Here is a 25020-nt window from a genome sequence, read left to right as displayed (position 1 = left end):
GAGTAGCTTATCGGAGCTTATCAGTTGTGATGAGACAGGTACCTTGATGGGACACAACGCGCTTTCATTGACAGAACATCGTCAAGAACACATTTGAACAGCACGGATGAACCGAGCGACTGTGCACCGACTCAAGTCCATCTAACATCAATCATGCTCCCGCCGATTGACAGCTCCGTACTAAAAAATAACCCCCAGTTCGCCAACCTCTACAAAGGCTTGACGGAGCTCATCCTCAACGATGATGGCTCAACCAAGCTTCATCCACAGAATCCAGTGGTTCAAGAGCGCAAGGCAGTCACTGATGTAAGCAATCTCTTTTTTTTTCTTCTTCTTTTCTTTCAATATCTACGGATTTGTGTTTAACAAAATCCAAAGGAACTAAACAAGCATCGCCTCGCCGCCACCACCGAACACCTCCTTATCCACGCCCTCTCAACCACCGTTCTCGATCCCATCCCCATTCCTGTGGAACCAGAGTTCAACCAAAATCCTTCCCTTTCAATTGGTCTCCAACCACCACCACCACCCACCATCCCACCCAACCTCAAACAACCACTAACCGACCTCCTCCTCCTTCTCCCTTCTTTCCTCTCGCTAGATTTCTCCTCTCCCGAAACCCCCCCTCTAGACTTCGACTCCCTCTTACTAATCCTAACCTCCCCTCCCCTTTCTCTTCTTCCTACCCTCTTACCGTACCTCGGTCCCCTCCTATCAACAACCCTCCACTCTCAAGCTTCCCACCTCGTCCACCTCGCCCGCCGTCTTTCTCATCCCTCAATATCTACTACTACCACCAGCAACCCTACTTCCACACCCCCTCTCACAATCCCCACCCTCCCCACCACCATCTCCCGTCTCACTACTAAAACCCTACCCACCCTCCACTCCTCCCTCCTCCACTCCCGTCTCGCCACAGCCGAAGCAGTCCGCGACCTCCTCTCCCAATACTCTACAGCTTTCACCCTTTTGATAAAAACCCTCGAAGCCAAACACGGTCCCATAGCGCGCAGTCTCGAGTTTAAGGCATCCGAGACTGCCTTGTTGGCTGAAAAGGCAGAGAAGGAGAGCGAACTTGCTGTTCTAGGGGTGAAGAGGGAGGTGTATACACCTGAGGTCAGGAAATGTTTGGGAGAATACAAAAAGTGGTTGGTAGGTGAGCAGGAGAGGATAAGAGGGGAAATTGAAAGGGGGGAGGAGGTGTTGGGGGGGTATGGTGTTGAGGTTCATATCGAGGAAGAAGGAGGAGGAGGATATGGAGGGGGAGAGGGGGAAGGATATAGAGAGGGAGAGGGAGAGGGGGAAGAGAAGAAAGGTGGGGAAGGCAAAAGGGGAGGAGATGTGGAAAAGGAAAAAGTAATGAGGGAGATTGCGAGGGTTTATGCCCAGATAGAGAGGGAGGTAGAGGTTGTGAGGAGGGATTTGGAGCGGTTGGGTTTGCAAGGGGTGTGAGTGATTCTGGGCAATGGGTGGATGTGTTGCTCGGCTGGCTGGGATATGAGTTATGAGTCATGAGCACGAGCTATGGGTCATGATCAGGGCGTAATTAGGCGAGGGTTATTGATACCAACACAAGAAGGATGGTTTCGAAAGGGAAATGGTAGGTATGTACGGCCATGACAGTCTGTGCGATTGGTTTTAGTGATCAAGGAGTGGTCATTAACGCATCGGCATCACAGGCAACGAATGGGACAGTCAAGCACCTGGAACAGGGAATCTATTGAATCCATCCAACCGGTCTTACCCGGTGAACAGCGTGTGGTTCAGATGGTGTAAAGAATCGAAGCTATATAGCATCAGATGATCAGACTTGTGGTGCTTGGTCTGGTTTTCAAAACATAACTAGCACTTAAAAGCGCAAGTCCCAGCCAATCTTGGGGCCAATAATAGGAAGCTCATCAGCAACGCTCTGAACATCCTTGTCACCGCGACCCGACAAGCAAATGACAACATCCTCGTCCGGCTTCATGGTCTTGGCCAGCTCCAGAGCACCCCAGATACCGTGGGAAGACTCCAGCGCGGGAATGATACCCTCCAGCTGGCTCATCAGACGGAAACCCTCAAAGGCCTGGGCATCCGTGGCAGCCACAAACTTGGCGCGCTCGGTATCCTTCCAGTTGGACAGCTCCGGGCCGACACCGGGGTAATCAAGACCGGCAGAGATGGAGTGGGTGTCCTCGATCTGGCCGTATTGGTTCTGAAGGATATAGGTACGGACACCGTGCAAGACACCCTTGCTGCCGGCGGTAAGGGTAGCACTGTGGCGGGGAGTGTCGACACCGTCACCACCGGCCTCAACACCGAGAAGCTTGACGCTGGGGTCGTTGGAGAAGGGGTAGAACATGCCGACGGCATTGCTACCACCACCAACGCAGGCGACGACAGCGTCGGGGAGTTTGCCGCGCTTCTCCAGCATCTGCTGCTTGGTCTCGTTGCCGATGACGGACTGGAAAGTACGCACAATGGTGGGGAAGGGGTGAGGGCCAATGGCGGAACCGATGATGTAGTGGGTATCGGCGAGGTTGACAACCCAGTAGCGGAGAGCCTCGTTGACGGCGTCACGGAGGGTGCGGCTGCCGGCCTCAACGGCGACGACCTTGGCGCCGAGAAGCTTCATGCGGAAGACGTTGAGAGCCTGGCGACGGACATCCTCGGCACCCATGAAGACGGTGCACTCCATGCCGAACTTGGCGCACACGGTGGCAGTGGCGACACCGTGCTGACCGGCACCGGTCTCGGCAATAATCTTCTTCTTGCCGAGTCTGCGGGCGAGCAGCAGCTGGCCAAGAGCGTTGTTGATCTTGTGGGAACCAGTGTGGTTGAGATCTTCACGCTTCAGCCAGATGTTGGCGCCACCAGCGTACTCGGTGAGACGCTCGGCCTTGTGGAGCTGACCGGGACGGCCCATCCAGGGGTAGTAAGAGCGATACTCTTCCCAGAAAGCGGGATCGTCCTTGATCTTGTTGAAACCCTCCTCAAGCTCGGACAAGCAGTCCATGAGCGCCTCAGGGACGTACTGACCACCGAACTCGCCGAAACGCTTGGGGATGGTGCCGTGGAGAGCGGCGAGCTGAGCGTCAATGTCGGCCTCGGTGATGACGCCGTCGACGGTGGCAGTACCCACAGGTTCCTTGGCAGCTTCGAGGGCCTCGCCCATGTTGAGCTCGTGAGCGGACTGCTCGAAGTTGCGTCCGCACAGGTAGGAGCAGTACTCCTGGACAGCCTTGACCTCCTCACCCTTGGCGGCCTTCTGTATAGTGGTGATGATCATGCTACCAACAACGACACCGTCGGCAATGGCGCCAACCTGAGTGAAGTGGTCGTGGGTGCTGACACCGAAACCAACGGCAGCGGGCTTGTTGCCGCTGTACTTCTTGACGCGGGCGAGGAGCTCGGGAAGGTTGGCGTTGAGAGTGCCGGAAGCGCCGGTGACACCCTGGCGGGAGACAACGTAGATGAAGGAGTCGGCGAGCTGGCAGAGAACGCGCATACGGGCGTCCGAGGTGGCGGGCGCAATCAAGGGGACGTAGGAGAGACCGCCGCGGGTGCAGAGCTGGCGGAAGGAGACGGCCTCCTCAGGGGGCAAGTCAACAATGATGAAGCCGTTGACGCCGGCCTCCTTGCAGTCGTTGAGGAGACGCTCCTCGCCGTAGCTGAGCAGAGGGTTGTAGTAGCCCATGAGCATGACGGGGGCTTTGAGGCCGCGCTGGCGGGCGTCGCGCACCATCTGCAGGGTCGACTGGAGGGTAACGCCATGCTGGAGAGCAATCTATAGGGAAACAAGAAGTGTCAGAAAGACGTGTTATGCGCCATGGTGATGCGGTGCTCTTTTTTTCTTACAGTGTTGGCAGTCTGGATGGTCGGGCCATCAGCAATGGGGTCGGTAAAGGGGACACCGAGCTCGATCACGTCGGCGCCGCCCTTCTCCATGGCCAGGAGAATATCGGGGGTCTGCTCGGGGTGCGGGAAACCGGCCGTGACATAGGTGACGAGCGCGGCCTGTTGAAGAGGTGTGATGTTAGCATGCGGTCGGTCTTGAACAAAGACAACAGACTTGGAGGATATGTCAGACGCACCCTGTTCTGGGCCTTGCAGCGCTGGAAAGTCTGCTTAATACCCTCCATTGTGTATGACTGCAGCTGGATTGGGAATAATGACTGGACTTGTGCACAATGCTAAGCGGGACAAGTGTGATTTGAAGCAGTCCGTGAAGAGAAAAAGGCAATCCAGGAACCGAGCAAGAGGGAGAGGTGTAGAGTGAGTGGGTTGCTGGTCAGTTAACAAGGAACAAAGAAGAATAAAACTGAAGGCAGGCAACAAAATGTGGATGAGGTGACTCCGCTGGATGACCGACGACAAGACGGGCGTTGCTGTTCGCACTTCGCCCCGCAAAACCCGATGTCGCCTTTGACTCACCCGATTTTTCAGTCTTTCAGTCTCCAGTCTCGATCCGGCCGCCGTCGCCCGGGGGGTTTCAATCCGTTTCAATTGACCACTGGCGGCACGTCTGCCCCGCCATCCCGCCATGGATGGAACCCGCCCACTGTTCCGTCTTCCACTTGCCCCCACTTGCCACCAACCCCGAATCCGACCCTGTCTACCCTGCAGGGCCCGCTACCATAGTGTTTGGCTTCTTCCTCGCCTCCCACTAATTTGCCTTTCTGCTCAAGTCTCGTTGCCTGCCACGGAGTCCCACCAAGAGGTACCTCTACCTAGCTTTTGTGGAGACCTTCATTGGCTGCCAGCTTTCAAGGACACTTGGAGGTAGCGGCAGGCAGATTGGACCCTTCCGTCCAACTCCAGCACACCCGCGTCGTCATCACCACCGTCGTCAACCGCCAATTCTCCAAACTGCCCGCGTCAACCCTCTCGAGCCCCTCCATTGCGCCCCGCGAAGAAGCATGCGATAGTTCAGTTGCAATGAACAGGTCGCCTTCCTCCTCCGGGTTGTTGCCCTTGCCTGGTGCGCCTTCGTCATCGTGGGCCCTCTACCGTGCTCGTCTCTCCAGCCTCCTTCAGAGTGTCGACACTGCCGTCTTTATCGCATTTTGGTTATTTGGTCCGTCTACTCTCGCTTTTCATCTGGTCCACCGCTATATAAATGTGCTAACACATCCCCTATTAGGCCTCATCAACAATGTTCTCTACGTCATTATCCTCTCGGCCGCCCAAGACCTGGTCGGAAACGGCATCCCCAAGGGCGTCGTCCTCCTCGCCGATGTCATGCCCAGCTTCCTGACCAAGCTGGTTGCTCCCTATTTTATCCATCGCATACCCTATGCCACCCGCATCTTTATCTTCGTCACCCTCTCCTCCGCCGGCATGCTGCTCATCGCCTTCACACCGCCGTCCCGATCGGTGGCCGTCAAGCTGATTGGCGTCGTTTTGTCCAGCATCAGCAGTGGTGGCGGCGAGCTGAGCTTCTTGGGTCTCACACACTACTATGGTCACATGAGTCTGGCTGCTTGGGGTAGTGGTACCGGCGGCGCAGGTCTCATTGGGTCCCTGCTGTACGTGATGCTGACAGACTGGATCGGCCTCAGCGTCAAGACGAGCTTGCTCGCCTCTGCCTTTCTGCCCATCATCATGCTTGTCAGCTTCTTCTTGATCCTCCCCCATGGGCCACTGCGCGCGAGTGCCCGTAAGACCTACGAACCCATTGCCAATCGTGACTCTTTCCAGGAAGAAAGCGAGGGGGCCGAGAACAACTTTGACGATATACCCACGAGCACGGCATCATCAAGCCTCCTTGCACCCGGACCTGCAGTCGCTGCCACGGCGTATTCATCGCATCCCACCGAAGACGCTCGAAAGGACTCGCTTGCTGCCAAAATCCAACGATCCAAGTCGCTCTTCTTCCCGTACATGCTCCCGCTTTTGCTGGTCTACATTGCCGAATACACCATCAACCAAGGCGTCTCCCCAACGTTGCTCTTCCCGCTCGAGTCCTCGCCTTTTGCCGAGTTCAGGTCGTTTTATCCCTTCTACGGTTTCCTCTACCAAGTCGGTGTATTCATCTCGCGCTCATCCATCGCTTTCATCCGCATCCACCATCTATACCTGCCGTCCCTGCTTCAAGTCGCCAATCTCGTTCTGCTTACTTTGCACGCACTGCTCAATTTCATCCCGTCTGTTTACATTGTTTTTGTCATTATCTTCTGGGAGGGTCTGCTCGGCGGTTGTGTCTACGTCAACACTTTTGCCGAGATTATGGAACACGTGCCTGCAGAGGATCGTGAATTCAGCTTGGGTGCTACCTCGGTCAGCGATAGCGGCGGTATCTGTGTGGCCAGCTTCCTCAGCATGGCCATGGAGATATGGCTGTGTAATTGGCAGGTTGACCATGGCCGAGATTGGTGCAGGCGTATCAAGGCTGGCTAATCAGGGCCCAAGGCATGAAGGGGTAGGTCTTACTGGACCGCTAGTCTTATGCTGACCTGTTTTGGTTGAGTCAAAACCCAACCTGAACCTGAACTGCTTCACCTTTGTCATCGGTCATTCTCTCCCCATCATGGACCTGATATCCGGTAGAAACGCAACCTCACAAATCGAGTCCACCAAACCACTCCACGTGCCTATCCAGCTTTCCTCGGCATGGTGATTAGTCTTTTGAGAGTTTTTGCCGGCAGCATCCCTGGTGTCCATATCTCATGCGACAATGCACCTTCAAGACTTCCAAGACTCTGCGAAGACGGGCTGTCATCTGTGTAGCATGATGTTGCATGCCATGCTTCATCGACAACCCAATGGCCCGCAGTTCAAGTTCGGGCTGTTTCGGTGGTATTGCAAAGTATCGCATACTTACACTATCGGTACATTCCTGAAGGGAGAAGAACTAGACACGAAGCCCGAAATTCGCCCACTATCCACCTTCCAAATTGCCCGACCCTCTGTCAAGATTGAACGACTACCTTCGCTTGACTCAAACTTTGGCGTAACTCCTCTTGAAGTGGCTAAGAACTGGTTATAAGTCTGTCAACATAATCACACGCAATGCAGGCCTCCCAAGTCTACCAGTACTCCTTGGGCACAACAATCAAAGTATATACGGCTCATTTGGATCCGATCTCAGGACAATGGCGGTCAGACCTACCGGCTAATCAAATACCCTTTGGACGAATTTGTTGATTATATTACCTTCAGCTACCGCTGGACAGACGACGCTGAAAAGAACATGCTTTGGCGAGAGAACACGGAGAGGTTTACCGAGTCCACGCAGACAGACGCTGGTCTCAATTCAATCGTGATGCGGCCGCCAACTTGTCTAAGAGTGTAACCCTGGTCTTGAAACGGAGGTGTGTCCAGAACTCATCATCACCAAACACGATGCTATCCGCACAACCAAACGAACATTCGCGGGGAGCCAATACAAGTTTCCGCCGCCGAGGATATTAGTCGGGGCTTTTTCAGCCATCTGGAAAGACGTCGTGAATTTTAGCAAAGTAAACTTGACCTTTCTAAGTGACAAAGTGTCGGCGCTGCAAGGTATTATTTCCCTGTCCCCGTCACAACCTACCTGCACCTTATCCCTTCGTCATTTGATGGCCGTCATAAATACAACAATTTTCATAATTCTTGCCCTCACCATTTATGTATCTTCTTGTGTGTCGTCAAGTCTGCACATGTTTGAATGCCATACTCTGCGCTCTCTCGTCAAGTTTCGTCCTTCTTCCATAACACCTGCGTCAAGCAAAGTGCATGCATACCCGATATGGTTCTGCGGGAGCATCGCTTCGCTAGCCGCCTGCCGGCGGCAGTTCTATGCATGTGCAGTCGACGTTCGACAGATAGGACTTCTCTCCACGCTCTGATTTTGCGATGATCTCAAGAATCATCATAGCTGAAATACGCGAGACGGCGAGAAATTATTGAGCACGATGATAACCCTCGAGCACTCATTACCAGGTTCCTGTCTGTTGGCCGTTCGCCATGACTTTGAACAGCTAGAGCAAACATGCAATTCCCAACGACGGCGCAATCATCAACTTGCTCCCTTCTCATGCTACTCCAACTGCATGCCGCGGCAGCAGCGCTCTCAATTCCTTCCCCAAGTCCCCTCTCCAGCCTAGCCACCGACACCGGGATACCCAGCCAGAACCTTCTAACCTACCTCTCCACCACCCACGATACTTCACCTCCCAACTCCTTCGCTCTGTGCACCACCATCCTCTCCCGTGATAAAGCCGCCCTCCTCCTACCAAACGCACGCATCCCGCTGTCTTCGGCAGGTTTCATCGACTGCTTCCTCGAGAAGCCACAAGGGCCGCAAGCAGAAGAAGACAACCAGCACCAACAACTGGTCTTTACAGGAATTCCGGCGGGATGGCAATTTAGTATCACCGATATTACGGTCGGTGGGTGGTTGGAACTCGAAAGGGGGGGTTTTCTTGAGAGGGTTTCGCTTTCTCTTATCTATTCAGTCGCCACTTCCACCGAGAAGATTGCTGGTGTTGGTGGTGATAGTAGCAGCAGCATGGGACACGATATGCACAACAGTCAAGAAGAAGAAGTCCAAAGAGATAAGGGGTGGAAATGGAAATGGGATCTCATCAAAAGAAGGGAACGCAGAAAACCGAGTAAAGCAATGCCAGGAACCAAAGGTGGAAGTCAAGCTCTCGTCGACACAGCAACAGCAATAGCTCCCTACGGCCGTTTCGGCACCGGATACCGAGGGGGGTTCAACTTGTCTATACCTGTCAAGCCCTCCTCAGGCGCCAGCAAGAACGGGAAGAGAGAGCAACGACTGGCTGTTTCATCGTGCTCGACGGGTACTGAGATGGAGGTTAGGTTGGGCGCTGAATTGTGGATTTCGCTTTCGAGTGAGCAGATTGAGTTTGATGATACGGTTGTTCATCGGGGGAGGCTGGGTGGTGAGCTTGAAGAGGACCCGGGAGAAGGCGATGGGCGGCATCAGGGATGGGAGGCGTGTGAGAAGACGTTGCGGGTAGGGATGAGAGGGGAGTGGAAGAGGTGTTGATGGAGGTTGCCTGATGGGGAGGTGACTTGTGTTGATAGTGGTGAGGCTGGAGCGGTTGAGAAGGGGATGAGTATTGGCGGATGGAAGGTTGCTGGGAGGTGAGGGAGTGGATTAACGAAGGACTTATCTACGTTGAATGGCACAGGAGTAGACGATGGAATATGGCGTGTTCAGGGGTTAGGTATTTATTTGGGCCTCGATTCCATGTTGTCGTCATTACACGATACATGTTGTACAGCAAACCCCAAAAGGGAACAGTGTTGGAACGGGCTATCTTCCAATACCGGGACTGATAACGGAGATGTAGTGCCGGCCTCGGAACTATTGGATTGGCGATCGGCAACAGGCTCGGCTGTGATTCGCTCCCCGCGTTCCGAGATACCAACCGTTTGAGCCAACCAATGCATTGTAACGTCATGTCCAGCGTGCGATAGTCACTTTGCTGGTGTCTTATCGGAGATAGTATTCCGAGATAAGGAATAACGATAGGTAATGGCTAGACTGACAGAGGAATCGATATGTAGCGAATATCGACACTAATACACAGTCATGTTGTTGAGGACAACAACAAAACGAGGACACTCCCCTCTTGGTTTCTCGGTGATGACTTCCACCACATCTTTCACCCTTTGTTACTACCTACCAAGGTAGACAGTAACCTCTACCATACCATGGCCTCTTCCTCACCACTACCACCACCAGCACCACCACGATCTCCCTCCCCCTCGGGCGAGAAGAAGTCGGACCCCGAACGTCAAGATGAATTGTACACCAAGCCAGACGTAGAAGACGGCCAAAACCCAGCCTCTTCCACCCTCGAGATCCTCGACCCCAAAGCCGAGACGGCCCTCCTGCACAAGCTCGACTCGGTCTTCGTCCCCATCATCATGCTCGTCTACCTCTCCTGCTTCCTCGACCGCTCCAACATCGGCAACGTCAAAGTCGCCGGCATGCCCGAGGACATCCACGCCACGCCCGCCCAATTCTCCACGGCCGTCTCCATCTTCTACGCCACCTACGTCGCCTTTGAAGCGCCCTGGGCGATCCTGCTCAAGCGGCTGACGCCCCGCGTGACGCTGACCACTCTATGTGTGGTATGGAGTCTGACGACCATTTTCTCGGGGTTCATCACCAACATTGGCGGACTTTACGCGGCCCGTCTAGTCTTGGGGGCGTGCGAAGGTGGTTTGTTCCCGGGCTTGAATCTTTATTTGACCATGGTGTATAAGCGGGAGGAACAAGCGCGGCGCGTGTCGTACCTGTTTGTGTGCACGGCGATTGCCGGGGCGTTTGGGGGGCTGTTGGCCTACTTGATTCTCAAGATGGACGGGGTGGGCGGGCAGGCCGGGTGGCGGTGGGTGTACATCATCGAAGGCATCTTCAGCGTCCTGATTGGCGCACTGGTGTGGTTCGCGCTGCCGAATGACCCTACCGAGGCGTATTTCCTCAATGAAGAGGAGAAGCGGATGATGAGGGTGCGGGCGAGGCAGAGGGCGCAGTACATGGGCAGCGAGGACTTCTCCTGGGAGGAGATCCGGATCGCCCTCAAGGATACCAAGTTGTGGCTGAGCGGCGCGATCCAGTTCTGTCAGGATATCTTGCTGTTTGGGTTTAGCACGTTCTTGCCGAGCATCATCCAGAGCATGGGCCACACCAGCATTGAGGCGCAGTACTTGACCATTCCCGTGTACATCACGGGCGGGCTGTTCTTCATGGGCTTGGCGTTCTTGTCGGATAAGATTGCGGTCCGGGGCCCGCTGGTGGCGTTTGCCAATATCTTTGGCATCTTGGGGTACATTTTGATTATCTGCCCGACGAGCAACGGGGTCAAGTTCTTTGGGACGTTCCTTTGCGCCGCGGCGGTGTACAGTGGCCCCGGGCTGAACTTGACGTGGCTTAATGTCAATGTGGCCCCGCATTATCGAAGGGCGGCGGCGATTGGGTTTCAGCAGACCATGGCCAACACGGCGGGCATTGTGGCCGGGCAGATTTATCGGGAGAAGCCGTACTTGCTGGGCAACGCGTTCTCGCTCGCGGCGTTGGTCGTGTCCGAGTTTCTGATTGCTGGCTTGTGGTTGTATATCCGGTCGTGTAACAGGAAGAAGGAGAGGATCAGTAAGGGGGAGATTGAGGATACTAGGAAGGTCAGGACGGGCGATGGGGCGCTGGACTTTAAGTATCATCTGTAGTGAGAGTAGATACATGGGGTTAGCGTTGTTGTGTAAAGCCTTGTCGCAGTAGAGATGTAGTTTCTAGTATCAATTGGTCGAACCCATCGTTTATAGTTTCTTTGTGTCTAAACAGCTGTAAAATGGCCTCGATCACGCTCAACACCCGACATAGAAATCGTCGAACACGTAGTAAAGACACTTTAGCACTGCGCTCGCAAGCATGGCGAACAACAAAGCTGTTGCCCATTGAAATCAACCTTCTTGGTGAGGGCTGAAGAGAACCGCAAACAAAACTCACCAGGTACATGTACTTTTCCTTGTCTGTGTGACGCTGATTTGATTCCGCCATGTCTATAATACAGATTGCTCTCTGGACCAGAAATAAGGGATTGGTTCCATCACTCGAAAAAAACAAATCTACCTAGCCTAGAGCCATGTACAAGAGAATAAAGAGTCTTGGACACGATAGCGGAGAGAAGGAACCTAGCGGAGAAAGAAAGGCCAAAGCCAGCACCAAATTCCCAAATCGAAGCCCAAACCCGCAATCTTGGACCTCGATCTCATCCAACAGCTTGTTGCAATGGGTGCCGAAGGAAGCCCAATCCGTTAAAGGAAATTTCCCGCTGAACTTGTACTATCAACGTCTCAAAGACACAACGACGACTCTGAGAATTGGGTACTATAAAAATGTGCAACCAAGCTGATGAACTGAAGAGTGACGAGTGTGACTTCCATTTGGCCTTCTTTCCATGCGTTGGGGGAATTATTCGTTGGGCCGTTTGTTTTTCCCGGGGGAGCACTCCACTGCGCAGTGTGCCCCTGAACCTAAGTGGAAGCCACAGAGGACATTTTTTCACCACCCAATCAAAATCGACCCTCTTGACCAAAAGGGCAACTGGAGCGTGCGCAATGGCTTAGACTACGTACCTACGCAGTACCTCTACGCTAGGTAGGCTTCAGCGGGTCCTGCCCTGACGTACACTAGGTCCGCCCATTGCCCCATTCTGCTGACCCGTTGCCCGAATATAAGCCAAACAAACAGTATCAGACGGGAAGGTATGTAACTAAAAGATTCTGCACTGTTCATTAAGGGAATATAAGGTATACTTACAGAGATAGAGGTATGTAGAGGCAAAGGAGGACTGTGCTGGGAGCGAGGCTCGGAGTGAGATGATGTAACTTTTACAGAGTCTCCACCAGCAGCAGCCTGGCATCTTAAAATACAGCTTCCGCTATATCAACCTCCGGACTCCGTATACTCGTGTGTGTGCCTCTACCCAGATCCCTGGCCACCTACGAGTTACTACTTTGAAAGTATGCGAAAGGTAACTGACTGCCTTGGCTGAATAGCAGAAGTCCGAGGAGGGCATCTGGTTCGCCTGGTTCCAGTGGGCTTATAACGTCCCGTGCTAAATACATAATACCTACGAACGGTTCACAACCTGATTGGGTTGCCTTCCTACCCAGTTCTCTTGTTGTCTGACAGCCAGACTGGAGGACCAGACGTAAAGCGGGCAATATACTGATGTCTTCACCGTTTGGGAGCGTCGCTGAAATGACGGCCAAACATGCGGGATGGACCAAGCTAGTATGGCACCTCCCTAGAAACCTTCAATATTCTCCCAAGTTATTATGTCAACAGACCTACGGTTCCAACATGGCTACTCCCACTAAAGCTTCTTCCAAGTTCAATGTGACTCCCGAGCAACAAGCGAGTCTGCCTCACTTCTTCTACCAACAGCTTACATGCAAACCCAAGCCCGTCACCGGCGCCAATCTCAATGGCAAAACAGCCATTGTCACCGGGTCCAACACCGGGATCGGTCTCGAGACGGCGCGACAGCTACTTGACCTAGGTGCCAGCAAGTTAATCTTGGCCGTTCGCAACGAGACCAAGGGCGCAACCGCCGCCGCCAACCTGACCAAAGGTCTCCGAGACGCCAAGCAGCAAGCCAGAACTTCGACAGTTGAAGTTTGGAACCTCGACCTTTCCGTTTACAAGTCCATCCTCGCCTTTTGCGCCAGGGCCGAGAAGGAACTCAGCACGCTCGACATCGCCGTCCTCAACGCCGGCATCGGTCCTGCCGCGCGCTGCTTCAACCCCCACACCGGCCATGACGAGGTGATCCAGGTCAATTACCTCTCCACCGCGCTACTGGCCATCCTTCTCTTGCCCGTCATCCAATCCAAGCGCCAGCATCAATCCGGTCCTGGCCGTATGACCATTGTCAACTCCGAGGTATCGGGGTGGACGGACTTTACCGAGGTCATGGGAGAGTCACGGAACAAGCCAGGACGGTTGCCGGCCTCGATTCTGGCTGCTTTGGACGCCGACGACAAGGATGGAAAGCCAGTCGATATGGTAGATCGCATGTTTGTGTCCAAGTTGCTGGGCCAGTTTTTCTTGTTTGAAATTGCCAAGGTGGTCGACCCGTCGCTGGCAATCATCAATGCCACATCCCCGTCGTGGGTTCTCGAGACCGAGTTTAACCGCGATCGTGAGGGCTCGTCCGTACTCTTCAAGATTGGAAAGTTTGTGTTAAGTAGGGTGGTCGCCAATACGGCGGCTGTTGGGGCGCGAATGGTTACGGATGCCGCGGTTAACCATGGTGAGGAGACGCATGGGGAGATGCTGAGCTTTCAGCAGCTTGTTCCGTGAGTGCCCGATTCTTTGTGCCTTTCGTGCAGCGATAAAACATGTTCAGCTGACGTAACGAAGCCTGGCACCCATTATCTATACGGAGAAAGGAAAGGAAATCTCAAAGCAATTATGGGAGGAAACTCTGTCTGAGCTAGAGTTTGCCGGCGTGAAAGAGATTTTGGGTAGAGTGAGGGGGGGGGGGGGTTCTTGACGCAGCTTCAATCGTCAGAACTATCAGGATCGTCATAGTCTTTCTCCGGTTTATGATTTGAAGAAGTTGGATCGTTGCCCAGCACAGGGCTGAATGGATCTCGTGCCATCCCCCTCCGCTCCTTTTTTTCACCCTCAGCGTGACACGGTCAAGTTCCATGTTTCTCTCCGTCCCCTTCGAAACTTGAGGTTCGCTTTTCTTCATGAAAAACATCGACGTACCATAGATAGCGAATACGTCACCCATCTGAGAACCTGAACCATTTCCTGATATCAGCACAGTGTTTGTCTCTCTTGTTACGAGCTTGTAAACCGTATAGGGATGGACTGACCTCAAAAGTATGCTTCGATATCAAAAACATCGTTCTTGTCAGCTTCAAGGTTCACAGAGGTTTCTTTGCGCGGAAAATAACCAAAATGGATGGAAAAAAAAAACAAAAAAAAACAGCAGGGGATGCCGTCGTTGGCGTCGGCTGCTCAAGAGGATCCCTGGAGATTTCTGCAAGAGGCCCGTTTACCGCTCACTGAAGATTGGATGCAACGTGCTGGCAACCTGCAGGACCTTGACGGTGGCTTGCACCCTTGACTGCGGGATGGCGTTCCGGTCATCATCTTACACCAACTAACGTTAACAGACATGCGTGGGCCTTCGCATGACAACTGTTAGTTACTGTGTACATCGATCGGTATCACTGTCCTCCGTTTGGCTTCGATATGCAATGATGTTGATGGAGACTGAGCAAGCAAACGGTCACTTCAGTTGCTTCTCACCTATCGACCGACAGCTCTCAATGATAGCTACCGAATAATCTGGAGATTGAGATTCGGGTAGACACTTTTTGCGCAGGCATAAGCAGGGTGAATGGTTTTAGAAAGCAGTAAAGAAGCATGTACATACCTAGTTGACCGACAACTTTAACCCTGCTTATTCCTGCGGGAAAAGTGTCCTCCGCCCGAACCTCAATGACCAGAGAGCATACCGTATCTCCATAAGTCTGCTTTTTGTTGCTCTTCCTTTTTTCAGCATACGCTTGACGTCGTTGCATCATCATCTGCCGCTCTCCACTTGCTTGACCTTCGTCAACTGTTGTTGCTGCAGTTCACTTGGCAACTTCAATCTTTTCGCTGCGTCTCCAGTGAGCAGTGGTTAGAAGTGTATGGCAATCATCACCGATGCTGGACACTCTTCTGGTTCTTCCGTTTGTATGACCCAAGGAGTCTTTCTACTTTTTCCTAATGTATTTGGAAGTCAATAGACTAGTTGTTCTGTTTCCGTTCACGAGCTCTCTTCATGGGTGATTTCCCAGTCTTTCCGTCTTCGAAGGTGCGTAGTAACTCCTGCTCTGGGCCTCAAAAAATCTTCTAGTCCTTGATATCAGAACACGCCTGTATTTGTCTATCTTGGCTTTTTCCTCCCAGTTCTGTAAAGGTATTCAGTCCCAGGGGCTAGTCCTGAAGACCTGCTCTCCTTTGCTCGCCATTGTATGAAGAAGAGCCGAACTAACAACATATTCAGAGCTCAGTCTTAAACCCTATCTCAGCGTCAGTACCAAACACGCCGGCCATGGACCTCCATCCGATAGATCTCGGCAACGCCGGCCTCGATCTCGACACCCTCAAACTCACCGTCGAGCTTTACCTCCAAGATCTCCACGAGCTCCAGGCAGCAGCCAAAGGAAAAGGAAAACGCCGCGAGGGCGAGACGACCGATCTCGAGATGGCTATTGCGACCTACGAGGCAGAACTAGCTTCTGTCAACCAGCATCTCGCCGACCGCGCCATGTGCGCGAGCATCGCCGATGCCGTTCGCCAGGATGCCATCGCTATCTCCGAGGCCGTCCAGGCCGAGGAACAAGCAAGACAAGACCGCCAGATGGCCTGCTCGCTGGGTGGCGTTCCTACCTCTACCCAGCATGCAGCTAGGCCTTCGAGTCCCGCATTCTCCATCATCACGGAACCGTTTGAGAACGACTTCATTGACAAGCTGAGCGCCCTGTACATCTCTGATCCGGATGGAGAAGGCGCAGCCGAATCTTCTGCATGGGCCGCTAGCCGCCGTCCGCGCTCAACCACTCCAGGCCCCCCGAGACCAGATACTCCGGCCATCATGAGACAGTGTGTGATGTGTAGGGATGAATTTCGCTTTTATCGGATGGCTACCTTTCCATGCCAGCATCACATGTGCCAGGGCTGTTTAGTCGAGCTCTTCACCCGACTGTTGACGGATCAGACACTGTTTCCTCCTCGATGTTGTCGTGAGCCGATTGCTTTGGACAAGGCCCGCTTCTTGCTTGGTCCAGAATTGGTCGGGAAGTTCTTGGCCAAGAAGGTTGAGTACGAAACACCCGACGCAACTTACTGCTCACAGCCTAGTTGTTCTCAGTTCATACCGCCGCAGGGTATCGCAAATGATGTTGGTACGTGTGCCAAGTGCGGGGAGAAAACGTGCGTGGTCTGTAAAGGCCAAGCCCATGTCGGTACAGACTGCCCTGAAGATTCCGCAACAAAGGAAGTGCTTCAGATGGCGGAGGCAGAAGGATGGAGGAGATGCTATTCCTGTAAAAGAATGGTGGAGTTGAACTATGGCTGCAACCACATTAGTAAGTTTATTTTCTTGCGCAATATCCCAGTGAAAGGCTCCATATTATATCTTGGGGGGCTTTACGGCATAAGAACCAGCCGCACGGCCATACCGATGTAAAGTTACCACGCACGGTGTGACTGGCGAGCCCATTTGAACAGATGAAAGACTGATTGTGGTTTTGTAGCTTGCCCTTGTGGTGCCCACTTCTGCTATGCATGTGGCGAAGTTTGGAAAAGATGCCCTTGTGAATTGTATAGTGAGGAGGCTCTCATGGCTCAAGCCAACAGACACGTCAATCGAGATGCGAGAGCCGGGCGACTTCCAGAGCCAGTGAGGCAGCAGCGAGTAGAGGCAGCTGCGCAGCACTTACTCGAGAATCATGAGTGTGATCATGCCAGATGGAAGGGACGAGGAGGGCGGTTCCAATGCGAAGAATGTCACGACTGGCTACCTCAATTCATCTATGAGTGCCAGCAGTGTCGCTTGCTTGCCTGCAGGAGATGTCGCTTCAACCGTCTTTGAGGTTCATGGTCGATCTGGGGAGGAGAGGGATATACACCGGTTTCAGACCGTGGACAAATCTGATATGACTTGGTGGCGGTCCTATCAGTAATCGTAAGATCAAGTTTCGTTGACAGCTCCGTATCTCCCCTGCTTCCGACCAAGTGTTAGTAGCTTGTGCATAGATTGTGATTCATCTATTTGTCCCAGGATCCTACAGCTTGGTGACCAGCCTTTGGCAGTTGGGTCCTGTTCATATGGAGTTGATGTGCATCGAACAGATTTCCTCACCTTTACCCTTTTCCTAACCCTCTTTACTCCTTCCTTTGCCCTCCCTCAAACGAAATACCCACCCACCACCTCTGGACCCCCCAGTCCTCCCCGTCAACGTAACCTACAGCCATGAGACCTACACTCCGCGCGTCGTCTCCCTGGAGGTGCTGAGCTCGAGAGAGATGGATGGGTCACTACACTACCTACACTGACCAGCACTCATCCCATAATCTCTATCCAAAAACAAACTTCAAGGGGCGTTTATTTCAAGTTTGCAACCGCTGACAGTCTGTTGCTGAGGGTACCTTGAAGAAGAGAAGATATGAATCAATCGGATTCCGTCTGTGGTGAGCGTGTGTTAAGTAGAGGTAGTTTTCGGCGGAAAAAAAAAAATTAAAAAAAAAAAAAAAAAAAAAGGAGTCCATGATTTAGGTAGCTACCTACTCGTGACAACCTATTTCGTTTACTCTTGTTTGTTTGTAGTTTGGTAAGGTACCTAGGTAGGTAGGAGAACAACTTTGAAGCTTTAACATTCATTCATTCATTCATTCTTCTTCACAAAACTGAAAAAAAAAAAAAAAAAACCCCAAACAAACGGCTACTTACCTATCTAGTTCCTGCACGTCTCTTCTTAAAGACATTGTTGGAATGACTTCTTACTGTGGCGCGCGCGCGCATATTTGACGGCGCCGCCCAACAAGTTATACTGCCTGAACAAAGAGGACGAGGCGATAAACACGGAAGAGGCTAAGAGAGGGTACACCCGGATGTAAATTCCGGTAGGAACTTGGATAATTAATTATGTTTCGTTATAGTTAAGTACATAATAAAAAATACGGCGCTAGCTAACGGGTATTAAAACAGCTTTCTTCAAGTCGTGGGGTTTCCTACATTGATTACATTACACATTATCTTTAACTACTTATTATCTCTTTGGTTCGTAGGGTCGTTAACTCCTGGAGTCCAAAGGCCCTGGTTCCAGCCCAGTTCCCTAGACTACAACAGTAGTCCCTCAATTACCCCCCTCCCTTACTCAACAACCTTCATCCCATCTTTCCCTCCTCCCACCAAATCAATCCCAACCCCATCAACAACACACCTCCTCCCCACCCTCCTAAACTCCTCCCCCGGCCACCCCTGCACCGTAACCCCCTCCTTCACCGTCTCACCCCCCATAACCAGCGTATGCTCCAGAAGACACGCATCCCTCTGCATCTCCGCCCCGCTCAGCAACCTGCTCCCCGTCCTCAACACCGCCCCATCTCCGACCCTCAACCTATTCAGATCAAATTTACCTCTGGTATTGATATGCGCCACCAGACTCGCATCGTCCACCGTCACCCTGTCTCCCAACACAAGCAATTCCGGCTCAGTAAACACGAGCGAAGGCCGGCCATTGACAAACAAAGCGCAGTCTTTGCCAATCTTGGCGCCCAATGCCCGGAAATACGCCACGGTGAAACACGTGCCGGTGAGCATCCCCAGCACGCCCTGGCCTGCAAAGCAGGTGCGGCGGAGTTGTTCGATGGATAGCAGGAGTTGCCAGCGCTGGCAGTAAGGGGAAATGTCCCAGGAGTGAGTGCCCGGTTGGCGGCGGCCGAGGAGGATCCATTTGGCGGCGATGGTGATGAGGAGAGCCACGAAGGCGAGTAAGGTGTTGAAGACGGCGAAGACGGCGGTCAAGAGGCCGAAGAGGGCCATGGGTTGCGAGAGGATGGCGTGCGAGACGGGGTGGTCAGGGTGGCGGGCGATGAAGACGTTGATGATTTGGATGGTGGAGATGGACGGGGCGGTCCAGTAAAGGGCTGTAAAAAGCCGGTTGAAGATGGAGTAGGCGGTGATGGTGAACGGGGAGTAGACGTGGTAGGGGGCGAGACCGAGGTAGAAGGCGCGGCCGAAGGGGGTGCTTTTCACCGCGGGGGCGCTGGTAGGGTCTTCGGCTTCGGTGTCGGAATTGGAATGGGTGAAGTCCCCGGGAATATCAGAGACAGGGCGGGTGATGGGAATGCTAGGGGTGCTGCGACCTTCTTCGGGGTCGTTAGTCCCTTGGGGGTAGCGTACGCTTTCGATAAAAGTGTTTTCCTCCTGGGTCTGAGCAGGTTGTTGCGCTGCACGGGCGTTGCGTCGGGAGACTCGGCTCTTGTCACCACCTTTGGGGGCCGCGCCGGTAGAGAGACAAAGAGAGTCGCCACCCTTGGAACCAACGTACACTCCGTTGGCGACATATTCCTTGTTTCGGCGGGTGAGTGCACCCGATCCAAGCACCGTGTCTTCGCCGACAGTGACGCCGGGGAGACAGACCACACGGTCAGCAATCATAGCGCGGTCACCAATCTTGATGGGCTCGGAGCCCAGACCATCAGAAGTAACAAGATACGAGCGAGATCCAAAGACGACATCGTTGCCAACCTCGAGAAGATGGTAGTCCGTGATGCCGGGTCCAGTGCCAGGCCAGTAAACACGCTTACCAATCTTGGCCCCAAGCATCCGAAGGATAACTGAAGTCATTTCATAATGCTGACCAAACAAGCCAGTCAACGTCTTCAGCGACCTGTTCGGGTAGATTGTCCTCATCAAATCCAGTCTCCAGCGTTCGATCTGTCCGCGACCCGTAGCGCTGCTCGGCTTCAGCTTGCCAAACATCAAATCTAACAGCGTCTTGATGATCATCACAGCGGCAAACTCGAAAAACGGACCGAACATCACGCCCAAGCCCACAGCCAGATAGTGATAACCGATTCGGTCGTTGCCGGCCCACCAGGTGATGATGTCCGGCAGTGGAGCAACGGCCCGCGGGGGTCTGCCCTCAACCAACCCAACCATACCAAGCAGCCACGGGCCACCGGCAACCAGGCTGACAAGACCGTACAGCGGCATGGTCAAAAACAGAGTCAAGGCCCAGTGCGGCTGCGGGGCGCGGTGGACGGATAGATCGCGGTTGGCCTCCGTGGCATCGTTCAACTCCCAGCTGCACGAGTTGGGACCGATGCAAGCACCGTCAGAGACCTGGGTGCCGGGAGCAACGTTGGCGGCAAGACCGACGGAGGCGTTAGCACCGATCATGATCTTGCCTAGGTACATGGACGTGTTGGCTTCAGCGCCGAACGGGCGGACGATGCACTTGTCGAGAAAGGCGTTGGGGCCGATGGTCAAGAGATCGTATTCACCCAGTTGACAATCGTTTAGTTCGACGCCGCTACCGATTTTGGCACCCAGGAGACGGTAGTACCAAACAATGGTGTAGTTGTGATGCCTGTGAAACAAGATATGTCAAGAGGTTATTCGGGAATAGCGGTGATGAAAGATTCATTGGCGAAGGCTTTGTTTACATCGGAGAAAGGGGGAAGAATCTTGGAAAAACTTACCTGAAAATGCCCTGTCCGGTCAAAGCAATCACCTTCTGCGTTAACCACCACCTAGTATGATACCATCCCCACATCGGATATACTCCTTCCTTATATCGGCCCATGATCAACCACTTGGCCAGAATGCCAATGATGGGCCGCACAACCGACATGACCACCCGCGCAAAGAGCAGTGTTGTAACGATGTTGACCAACCGGCCAAAAGGCCATCTGCTCGTCGGCCACCGCTCCATGTGTGCCAATGTCAGCAAGAAGATAGCCCAGTGCACCCCGCGCCTAAGGGGGTACAGAATCGCCATGGGCAACAGTTGCAGCACCATCAGGAATGGGTTCGTGGAGCTGTGGGTCTTGATGGGCGTCGGCAATCCTTCACATCTGGCCTGCTGCTCCGCGTCAGAGTCACATAGGGTGGTGTCGCTGTAGGAGGTATATGCCGAAGAGCTGGGCCGGGAAGCGAGCTTCTCGTCGATGAATGCCGATAAGGCGTCAACGGAGCCGCCGCGGAAGACGAGGTCAATGGGTAGTGAGAGACCGAACTCGGAACGGAGAGCAGACAGAAGCCTACCGGCCCGAAGGGAGTCACCCCCTAGGTCAAAGAAGTCGGCATCGACAGTGATTTCGTGGGCCGAGAGGCTGAGAATGGAGGCCATGATGCGAGTTACCTGTGAAGCCGTGTTGCCCGAGGCTGAGGGGTCACTGGTTCCTGGGCGGTTGTTCTCCTTGTAAAGAAGGGACTCAAGAGCTTCACGGGTGGGGGCGATGCCGAGTTCTACCGGCAGAGGAGATTGTAGAATGTGGAAACGGTGTGGGACAAGATAGCCGGATACCAGAGAAGGCAGCTTGGACTTGAGCGAGTCAATGACCTTGTTCAGCTCACTGACATCGGAAATTTCCTTCTTGGGGGCAAGGTAGACTTCAAAGCCGCCGGATTGAGGGTTCTGATGAACGTGGTGGGCGGTTTCCAGGGGCAAGAGAGCGGTTATGCCGCGATAAACGGTCGTTCCATCGATGCTACAAAGGGTCGAGGAGATGCTAACCGACAGGGGCGTGTTGGGAGGTGGGCAGGTAGCTTCGTAGTGGACGTCGCAATAGCGAGAACTGTCTGTCAGCTCGGGAAGGCCCAGGCGGTCTGCCAACTTGATGCGTAGTACCTTGTTGTTGCTCTTGGGCACGTCCTCCATGTAGACAATCAGGCCAGGCCACTTTACCTGCTGCAACGACTGTTTCAGGGCTTGATGGAGTTGCCTGGTATCAACACGCTGAGCGCCAGGAGGCGTGACTAGTACAACACCAACAACTTCTTGAAGGACATCGTGACGGACAGAGAAAGAAAGGGCTTGCAAAACCCGGTTGAAGATTGGTGACTTGGGGTCCTGTGCGGCAGCAATGATGGCGTTTTCAATCTCGAAGGGTGAGATAATCTCGCCACCACGGTTGATGACTTCCTTGCTGCGACCAGTGATGAAGAGGTAGCCGTCCGAGGAGAGGCGGCCAAGATCACCGGTATCAAACCACCCATCTGGAGTGAAGGTGCTGCTGTCGTACTGACCCTCTGCAGTGAGATAGCCAGGGAAGACGGGCTCCCCGCGGACACAGATACGACCCACGGTGTCGGAGGGCTGGCGGATGTTGTTCCAGTCGAGAATGGCAAGTTCAGGACCGACGGCGACGCCGGAAGTGCCGGGCTTGTCAAGTTTGTAGTTTGTTGGTGGAGTTGAGATGGGCATGCATCTGTCATGGGTCAGTGTGAAAGTCCAGACAAGCACAAACGAGGCACTCACTCAGTCATTCCATAGCTCGGCAACACAATTGCCCCATTAAATGTCTCTTTTAGCTTGACAGCCAAGGCGGGTAGCAGTCCACCAGCGGCATTACAAACCAATCGGACTCTGCTCTTAGCCAGCGCTTCGGGGCGGTCCTCCGCTTGATCTAGAATCATCTGATGCATCGACGGCGAAGCATAGTACCATGTTGCCCCATGGTCCTGCATAACATCCCAGAAGAGGGTCGGATCAAAGGCCGAACAGCAGATAACAGACCCACCCGAGAATATGGGCGAGAAGATGTTTCTAACCAAGCCGCCAATGTGAAACAAAGGCATCATGTTGAGACAGACATCATCCGGCGTCAACCCCCATGAGTCGATGACAAAGGCTACGCCAGCAACTATGTTCTGGATGGTAATTGGAACAAGCTTCTTGGTACCTGAAGTACCGCTGGTGAACAAGATGATGGCTACATCGTCTGTCCCATTTGGCGCTGGCTGGGAGCAGCCAGCTACTTGGGGCGTGACTAGTTGTCCGGTCAAGTCTCTGATGGAAATTTGTGTAGGTTGGCCACGTTGAGCGAGGTCACTCTCAACCAGCAACACTGTCAGTCCTTCCAGGGCCGTCCATGATGAAGGGCCCGTAAGTCCCAGCCGCTCCGCATCCTTTGCGGAGGTCAAGATGACTGAAGCACCCGTCTGCCGTACATCAGCGCGAAACTGTTCAGCCCCAACAGCCTTATCGCAGTTGACTGGTGAAGCAGTGCATGTATTTGCTACGGCTAGACAAACTGCAGCGAGGACAGGGCCATTGGGGAGAGCAATACAAACAATGGGCTTGGTAAGTTGACCCCTTTGTGGCACGTCAAGAGCCTTGCTGGGGAGAGCGAAGTTGTTGGTAAAGTCCCGGAGGGAGCCATGGGTGAGAGCTGTGCTTAGGTCGGGCGTACTGAGAGCTGGCTTGGAGCTGGGTTGGATAAAGGCGGATAGGCTGGTGTAGGAAACTCTGAAAGAATTGAGAACTTGTTGTTGCTGGGAGCAGTCAAGCCCGGATGCCGCCTTTAACCGAAGCTGTCTTGTGGCTTGTGCGTAAGAGAGGAGGGTGTCGTATGGAGACGCCATGATGATGTGTAGTGATTAGTGACTGGTTTTCACCTTGGTAGTCGTTGTCTCGTGTGCCAAGATCTGATAATAAGCAGCCCGTCCGTCCTGCGGATACTGTTTGATGGCTTGCCAACCGGATGCAGGATGTTCATGGTGAGTTCCTGATGAATACTGTAGAGCAGCAGCGAAGAAGATATCAACAACTGGATAGACGATCAAAGAGAATGTTTAGCGAAAGGAGTGATGTTAGACAACTCTAACAAGTTTTGGAGTGATGTGGACTATGAACACGAGATATCGAGATCGACAGTGCCAACGAAGAAGTGATGACGGAGTAGATATACCCAAGCTTGAGCAAGAGAACGTTGTCTTTCTCGCCTTTTTTCCTTCTTTTTTTTCTTTTTTTTTTCGATCTTTCGATTATTTTTTCTTTCTTCCATATTCTACCGTGGAACAGTGACTGTACAAACTCCATGACCGGGGGGACGATTGTCTAGTCTTGGCGAATAAGCTTGTCTTCGTTCCAAGACGGCGGATAAACCCGAGTAGAATGGAACTAAAAACCGCTCATCACCTATTTTGGTTTTAACTCTTGGATGACGTTATGCCCGGGTGTTGGTGCTTGGCAAAGGGGATCTGTTTACGCTTGTGGGGGAACTGCGTATCATAGTATGCTCACCATCATCGACTCGGGACTGGGCGATCGAGGTACATCCTCAGGAGGGTTCGCGATGGGATTCGGCTGAAGCCGTTCTTGGCAGTGTTGATCATCTTGACTGTGCGTTTCAAGCTTTGTTGAAGTGCCGTGACTGGCACAGAGAAGAGTACTTAGACCCATCTAAGACCGGAGATGGCAGCGCCGTTGGTCCACAAGAGCCGATATCAAACATTGTAGAAAACTCGAAGAAGGACCGTGTGGGCTTTGAGTGTTTTGCGTTTGTGGACTTGTTGTAAACAAGACACTTGAGGCAAAGCTCTCTCTCTCTCTCTCTCTCTCTCTCTCTCTCTCTCTCTCTCACTCACATAGACATTGTTTGTTTTCTGACCCATCAGCTCGCAATTCGGCTAAGAGTCCGAGTTACCTCATCCCAGCGAGTTTCCGATCAATAAAGGAAAAGGGGTGATCTTTTGCCCTTCCCAAAATAGGTTACAAAGAACCAGCCCCCCTAGTGGATCATGAGAAGATCCAAGATCTTAAAGATGCCCAGAGAGCATTCAAAAGAAGATGTCACCGGCTGAGGTAGAACCCTGTCGAACATTGGCAGGGTCGTCCATAGAAGCTGCACCTGTCGACCGGTAGTTGGACAGTGTCCAAACTGTTGATCTGCAAAAACGGGCTTGGCCGAATCATCGCCAAACCGTTCCTGCATGTGGACGAGCCAAGCCGCGAAGGGATGAATGACGTTTCAAGACCCTAAGGTTCCAAACT

The 25020-nt window shown here is 53.1% G+C and overlaps 8 protein-coding genes across 8 annotated transcripts; 6 read left to right on the top strand and 2 right to left on the bottom strand.

Moving 5' to 3' along the window:
• The first annotated feature begins 92 nt into the window (after positions 1-92).
• NCU16588 (hypothetical protein) lies at positions 93-1786 on the top strand. Its single transcript, XM_011395407.1, has 3 exons — positions 93-306; positions 379-1604; positions 1680-1786. The coding sequence occupies exons 1-2, from the start codon at positions 154-156 to the stop codon at positions 1450-1452; spliced, it is 1227 nt and encodes a 408-aa protein (XP_011393709.1). The 5' UTR covers positions 93-153; the 3' UTR covers positions 1453-1604; positions 1680-1786.
• trp-3 (tryptophan-3) lies at positions 296-4442 on the bottom strand. The gene is made up of 3 exons (XM_958188.2): positions 4077-4442; positions 3841-3999; positions 296-3769 (listed from the first exon to the last, which is right to left on the bottom strand). Exons 1-3 carry the CDS (start codon positions 4122-4124, stop codon positions 1850-1852), a joined length of 2127 nt encoding a protein of 708 aa, XP_963281.1. The 5' UTR covers positions 4125-4442; the 3' UTR covers positions 296-1849.
• Positions 4443-4663: 221 nt separating this feature from the next.
• On the top strand, positions 4664-7802 carry NCU08408 (btn-1). Its single transcript, XM_958187.3, has 2 exons — positions 4664-5059; positions 5126-7802. Exons 1-2 carry the CDS (start codon positions 4921-4923, stop codon positions 6379-6381), a joined length of 1395 nt encoding a protein of 464 aa, XP_963280.2. The 5' UTR covers positions 4664-4920; the 3' UTR covers positions 6382-7802.
• A 95-nt stretch (positions 7803-7897) lies between these two features.
• Positions 7898-9172, top strand: NCU16587 (hypothetical protein). The gene has a single exon (XM_011395406.1). The coding sequence runs from the start codon at positions 7955-7957 to the stop codon at positions 8975-8977; it is 1023 nt and encodes a 340-aa protein (XP_011393708.1). The 5' UTR covers positions 7898-7954; the 3' UTR covers positions 8978-9172.
• A 367-nt stretch (positions 9173-9539) lies between these two features.
• On the top strand, positions 9540-11252 carry NCU08407 (MFS transporter). The gene has a single exon (XM_958186.3). The coding sequence runs from the start codon at positions 9649-9651 to the stop codon at positions 11164-11166; it is 1518 nt and encodes a 505-aa protein (XP_963279.2). The 5' UTR covers positions 9540-9648; the 3' UTR covers positions 11167-11252.
• Positions 11253-12805: 1553 nt separating this feature from the next.
• NCU08406 (hypothetical protein) lies at positions 12806-13807 on the top strand (the record flags this gene model as incomplete). Its single annotated transcript, XM_958185.1, has 1 exon — positions 12806-13807. The coding sequence occupies one exon, from the start codon at positions 12806-12808 to the stop codon at positions 13805-13807; it is 1002 nt and encodes a 333-aa protein (XP_963278.1).
• A 1756-nt stretch (positions 13808-15563) lies between these two features.
• On the top strand, positions 15564-16561 carry NCU08405 (hypothetical protein; the record flags this gene model as incomplete). The annotated part of the gene is made up of 2 exons (XM_958184.2): positions 15564-16416; positions 16509-16561. The coding sequence occupies 2 exons, from the start codon at positions 15564-15566 to the stop codon at positions 16559-16561; spliced, it is 906 nt and encodes a 301-aa protein (XP_963277.2).
• Positions 16562-18354: 1793 nt separating this feature from the next.
• NCU08404 (hypothetical protein) lies at positions 18355-23609 on the bottom strand (the record flags this gene model as incomplete). Its single annotated transcript, XM_958183.3, has 3 exons — positions 18355-20610; positions 20723-22453; positions 22504-23609. 3 exons carry the CDS (start codon positions 23607-23609, stop codon positions 18387-18389), a joined length of 5061 nt encoding a protein of 1686 aa, XP_963276.3. The 3' UTR covers positions 18355-18386.
• Positions 23610-25020: the final 1411 nt, after the last annotated feature.

The sequence above is a fragment of the Neurospora crassa genome, linkage group II (assembly GCF_000182925.2).
Source record: "Neurospora crassa OR74A linkage group II, whole genome shotgun sequence".
NCBI classification, from domain to species: Eukaryota; Fungi; Ascomycota; class Sordariomycetes; order Sordariales; family Sordariaceae; genus Neurospora; species Neurospora crassa.
The sequence above is the reverse complement of the archived record's forward strand: the minus strand, read 5'-3'. Positions and strand labels throughout refer to the sequence as shown.